General features: G+C 44.0%; 1 protein-coding gene and 1 non-coding gene across 4 annotated transcripts in view; both read right to left on the bottom strand.

Moving 5' to 3' along the window:
• Nucleotides 1–693: 693 nt before the first annotated feature.
• The window catches only part of NEDD9 (neural precursor cell expressed, developmentally down-regulated 9), a 187,641-nt gene continuing 182,308 nt past the window's right edge, over nt 694–6,026 (bottom strand). For all 3 annotated transcript variants that reach the window (XM_061147635.1, XM_061147634.1, XM_061147636.1), the window contains one exon: nt 694–3,347. In XM_061147635.1, coding sequence (XP_061003618.1) covers nt 2,838–3,347 — 510 coding nt within the window. In that variant the 3' untranslated portion in view covers nt 694–2,837. The remainder of the gene's footprint in view (nt 3,348–6,026) is intronic.
• LOC133060083 (U6 spliceosomal RNA) lies at nt 1,058–1,164 on the bottom strand. The gene has a single exon (XR_009693745.1). It is a non-coding gene; the product is annotated as a U6 spliceosomal RNA (small nuclear RNA).

Here is a 6,026-nt window from a genome sequence, read left to right as displayed (position 1 = left end):
CTTCATGTTTAGGTCTATTATCCATTTGAGCATTTGAGTTAATTTCTGTGTAGAGTGTAAGGTAAATATTCCACTTTTTCCATGGAGAGATCTAGTTTTTCCAGCACCATTTTTTTTTTCCAGAAGACTTTCCATTTCCCAGTAAGTGCCTTGACACTTTCCTTGGAAATGTTTATAGATGTGGGAAAAGAGTACATTCAAGGTATATTCAAATAATTTATCTATAACTCTCAGTAGGATAGCAGAATGAAAATGGGCCAAGCATTACAGATAATTTATGTGGTTATGAATCTATTTTCATCAAATATATTTTCTTTTAAATATTCTTGATGTCTATTCAAGAATGCATTGAGCAATTCTCTTTGATTCTAAAATGACATGAATAGTAACATTCACATTATGACAGCAGATACCATCCCACCTACGATTTAAATATTCAGGCTTCCTGGTGAAGAGAAGCCTTTTTCCAGATATTTGGGTTTGGTAATGCTCACAAATTCCAGAATTTTCTTCAAATGCAATACATCCCAAAGTGACACAAAATGAAAAAACAGCTCTCAATTTTACTCAAAAATCCAGATCTATGGTATTAATAAACTCACGATAATTTAACTTGCTATGTTAGGAGTGCCCAAATAAGCTAACATTTAACTGTGTGACAAGGAAAGAAACAGAAAAAGAAAACCCAACGCCTATGAAAACAGACATCTAAAATTTTAATGATGTAAAAATAGCCTCTACATATAGTACGGGAAAGAGATTAATACAGATTGAACATTTTGGTTTTGAAAACATGAAATGTCACCTCTTAGCTTAGAACAAGTCATCTCCTAAGAAATACACATTATACAATGAAATCTACAAGGACACTTTTTCAAACTCATTGTTGATATTCAGCAACCCCCTTCCTCCACACACACTTGCTTGTCCTACAGCAATCCCAGCTTCTTTTGGCAGAATAGAACGTTGAGAACTACAACAGTGGTTGTTCTGAAAAGCACCTTCTGAGTAAGTTTCACTGATTTTTTTTTTTTTTTAATTTTTTAATTTTTTTCGTAAAAATATGGAACGCTTCACGAATTTGCGTGTCATCCTTGCGCAGGGGCCATGCTAATCTTCTGTGTATCGTTCCAACTTCAGTATATGTGCCGCCGAAGCGAGCACTGATTTTTATTTTTTTCTTTAATCCCACTTAGATCATGTATCCTTCTCTCCTAAATCCTTTCCTGTTCCGATAATTTGGTCGTCTAAAACAAGCAAGCTTAATTAAGTCAAGGCATATATTGCAAATCAAACATTTTCCAATTGACTGGAATGGGATCATTAAATAAAAACTGGACTGATAAGCCATAAATAACTTGCTTCTTGACTTGGTGATATGTGAATACATTTACCCATTGGGTAGGAAGGGTTTCATCTGCCCCGTGATGAATCCGACGGCTCGTGATGTGTTCGTGCTGTGCCGACCCCAGCATGTAGCGGAGGAAAGACTGTGGAATGGATGCTGTGCTGAGCTGGGGGACAGAATGGGCTGTGTACATGGGGTCAGTGGCCAGGCAGAGCTGTAAAGCCTAGATGGGCTCCAGACAGCTGCTCTCAGCGCCGGGTCTGCATGTGCACGTTTTAGGGAGCGTAGAGGATCAAGCCACGACTTCTCTTAAGAATAAGATCTGGCCTGGCGGCTCTAGCGTTTAGGTGATTGAGGAACTGGCTAGCTTCCCTCAGGTACCAGGGATAGCAGCACCTAAGAGTATAATGAGTCAGAAAGGCCTCTGCTTACAACTCAGGTGGAACCGTCTTCCTTTTGTGGATGACCATAGTCCGATGTGTCTTTAGGAATTCCTGCTGCAAACAATATGCTTTTTTTGCCAATCTGAAAACATCCTTTGGAAAAATCTCATGGCCCAATCATTCATAAGTGCCGATGATCAAAAAGCCCTGGGGAAGGACTTCCTGGGTGGCCCAGTGGTTAAAGACTCTGAACTCCCAATGGGGGAGTTCCGTGGGGCATGGGTTCCACCCCTGGTGTGGAAACTAAGATCCCACATGCCACCTGGTGGGGCCATCAAAGAAAACCTTTGGGGAACACGTGGTCTCCTTTTATTGGGACAGCATCCCCTCTATGTTGAAACAACCCAGCCCTAATCGGGATACAGCCTCAAAATACACGTGTCTCTCCTCTGGCACTTAATGTGTCAGAGTTTGGGTTAAGATATATCAATACTTTCTGAAACTTTCTAAGAGGGTTTTTTTCCCATCCAGAAGTGAGGCATCTTGCAATAGCATGCCCGAGACGGCCAATTTTGGAAGGGCTTTCAAAAAGGAAAACAAGGTGTTAACCCGCCTCCTTATGGAAGGTGAACACTTGCAAATACATCGCTATGTGTCTCAGACTTGGGAGCAACAGACTCAGAACAATCACGAGTATGTGTAGAGCAATATTACAACCAGCTGGTAGGTTTTTTCTAAAAAGAAAATGCAGCATTGGGAGGTGCTTCCTAAGGTGCTTCTTAACTCATGGTTCTTAATGGAATGTATCAGACAAACATCTACAAACGAACATGAACAGGTAGTCACACACACGTGGACAAGATTCTGTACAGTTTGTGTCTCAGGTGCTGACGTGTGTACATAAGAACCACACAGGGGGGAAAAAAAAGCCACCTGCCCCCTGGAGTTCCCTGAATTTCTGAATGCCATCTAACCCCTCAAATGTTAAAGTCTCTCACTTTTATACAAAAATATCTACAAAAATAGACAAGATTTACAAAAACCAGAGAGTATTTTCCAGTTTCCCTCAGTACCCCAAGGCAGTGCTCCCTCTCCCGCTTCTCCGCTCAGAACGTGGCCATCTCCAGCAGAGAGCGCTTGAAGAGCTGTGCGTTCCTGGACAGGTCGGTCACCTGGTGGACCATCTCCTGCAGGGCGGGGGTGCTGGGGTAGTGGAGCGCGGCCGTCTTGGTGGCCAAAACTATAGTCTTGAGCTGCTCGCAGAGCTGGTTGCTGGCGTTCATCACTTTGTTGCGAACGTCCTGGGCGGCCACCTGCCGGGTCAGCGTGTCTCCGATGAACACCAGTTTGTGGGCGCTGAGGATGACAAATTTGCTGTGGGCTACGAAGATCCTGGGAGGCTGCGCCGAGCTGAGGCAGCTGAAGAGGGCGTCGATGGCGTTGAGCAGGGAGATGTAATGGGTCTCGCACTGGTCATAGTAGAAGCACAGGAGCTGCCGGTCCTGCGCACTCACACCGCTGCTGGTGGTCGGGAGGCTCTGGGACGGCTTCCACTTGGAGATGTCGTTCTCCACGGGCTTCGTGATTTCCTGTTCCAGCAGCTGGAACTGACTCAGCTGCAGGGGAGGAAAAAATCCCGAGTTGGTTAAGGGCGAGGCGGTGTCTGCCGAAGTGGAAACTAACCAGGGGCTTGCAGCTGTAAGGCAGGGATGTCCATGACAGGTGCTTTTTAGATGCCAGGCCTTGTCGGGTGGCCTGGCTTTCCTGAGTTGTAAAATGCAGAGGTTCAGAAAGAGGATGCCTAGGGAATCCTCCGGCTCTGACTTCCGCAACTGGACACGATTGGTCTCTTCTGTCCTCAGGCTGGAAAGCAGGGTAGGGTTTCAACCCAGCTCCCTTGGACAGCAAAGAGATCAAACCAGTCAATCCTGAAGGAAATCAACCCTGAATATTCATTGGAAAGACTGATGCTGAAGCGGAAGCTCCAATACTTTGTCTACCTGATGCCAAGAGCCAACTCACTTGAAAAGACCCTGATGCTGGGAAAGATTGAACGCAGGAGGAGAAGGGGGCAACAGATGATAAGATGGTTGCAGTCAAATGCTCTACCACTGAGATATACACCCTGATAAGATGGTGGGATGGCCTCACTGACTCAATGGACATAAGTTAGAACAAACTCCAGGAGATAGTGAAGGACAAGGAAGCCTGGCGTGCTGTAGTCCATGGAGTTGCAAAGAGACAGACGTGACTGAGCAGTTGAATAACAACAGTTACCTACGTCTTTACAAAGGTTAAATGAGTTGATATTTGCAAAGTGTTTAGAATAGTGTTTGGTATTATGTAGGCTCTAGGTAAATGTTTATTAAACATTGAGTGGTGGCCAGGGAAAAGCAAATGTAGAGATCTCTTGGTCAAGTCAGCCACTGATGTTTGCTCCTTGTAGAGGAAAGCCTTGACTTTGTCCCTTTAAGACACTTACATAAAAGATAATCTATAACCCTTTTCTATTTCTCCTACTCTTTCTGACCAGATTTATAAATGTCATTATCCAGCAACATAGGGACGCCTAATGCATATAAATGGGGCTTCCCAGGTGACTCAGTGGTAAAGAATCTACCTGCCAATGCAGGAGACTTGAGTTAGATCCCTGGGTCAGGAAGATATGCTGGAGAAGGAAACGGCAACCCACTCCAGTATTCTTGCCTGGTGAATCCCATGGACAGAGGAGCCTGGTGGGCTACAGTCCATGGCATCACAAAGAGTAGCACATGACTTAGCGACTAAACAAGAAAACAACAAATGCATGTAAATACACATGCACTGTGGAAGAGATCTTCTCTAAAGGGATCTGAACACTGATTGGGCTCATCATATCACCTGGACCCTCAACGCTGTCTAAAGGGAGGGACCTCACCCCAGGTCAGACTCAGTGTTAGCTTTCTCCCTTCTCTCATGGCCCCTAGATGGTGTGTTATCTAAATTGCAATAATTTCCAGCTATTGCACCAAATGTCAGGAGAGACTCTCTTTGGCAGGCAAGGACTATCCATCACTGGAGTTTAGGAGTCAGTCAATCTTCTGCCCTCAGATAGGGTTGAGTCTGAGCAGGGTTAACCTCACCCAGCTTCTCCATTGAGAAATGCACTTAGACTCTTAGTTTCCTTAGACTCTGTTTTCTTCTTAGGAATTACTATGATTCCAACAAGTCCCCTAAAGCCCTGCAGTCTAAACTTGGCCAAACACCAAAGCAAATATAAACAGGGTGATGCTTCAGCATAGTTAGCTTATGCTTTTCCAAGTATGTTCATAAATATATCATCTCATTAGATGGAGGGGAGAGGGATTTTCTCATTTTCTAGAGAAATAATTGATGTTTGGGGAGGTTAAGTGACTTGCCCAAGGTCACGTAGTTGGTTGGTGAGAAAGCACAGATTGGAACTCTGGTTTCCTGAGTTCTGTGTGCTGTTCATGTCACTGCACACCATTTCAGTTCATCTTAAAAGGCCTAGAAATCCTCAATCCATTTCTCGCTATTTTTATGCCCTTACATTAGCAATACCCATTATTATTTGCCCCACTCATGCCCAACTTTTGAATGAAACTGCCTTGCCCAAAACCCTTAGTAAATGGACTTGGATATATTTTGAATCCCACCCTCCAACCCTTAAACTGGACCAAGAATAGCCAAGCCATAGGCTTGAGAGACAGGGAGACAGGGAGAGAGGGGAGAAAAGGAGACAGACAGAGATAGATATGGCTCAGACTCTCTTTTTTTGGGAATTTTATAAACCAGAGAAGGAGCTGTTAGCTTAGGAAGCCAAGATGAAAACCTATCTACAGAAAAGACTTTGAGTGGCCATTTATGGGTTCTGTAAAAGTCCCAGGGAAGTCAAATGAGTAGAGAAGCAGAGGAAACTGCCAGAAAACAGAGACAAAGGAAGTCAATTTAGAAAGAAGCAAAGGAAATAGAGAAAGGAGAGGGAATGGACAGTCCTAGTTCTTCCAGATGTGGCTGTATCTTCATTTTCTGTTCTTGAATTCTCCCATTATGGCTTTACTATAAAACCCGTTTGCTTGGGCCAGTTTGAATGGGTCTTGCTCCTTGAGACCAACTGCCTTAACCCAAACAGTCCTAGTGTGTTAGATGTACAGGCTTAGCCTGGAAAGCTGCTATTTGAACAGAGTCCAGGTACACCCAGCTGGATTGCCAAGGCCATAAACTTTTTCTTTGTTCTTTTACCCTACTGATGCCAAAGTGTACTGGAAGGATCAAAATCATGATCTTTTGAAGTC

The sequence above is a fragment of the Dama dama genome, chromosome 7, assembly GCF_033118175.1.
Source record: "Dama dama isolate Ldn47 chromosome 7, ASM3311817v1, whole genome shotgun sequence".
In the NCBI taxonomy this organism is placed as follows: domain Eukaryota; kingdom Metazoa; phylum Chordata; class Mammalia; order Artiodactyla; family Cervidae; genus Dama; species Dama dama.
The sequence above is the reverse complement of the archived record's forward strand: the minus strand, read 5'-3'. Positions and strand labels throughout refer to the sequence as shown.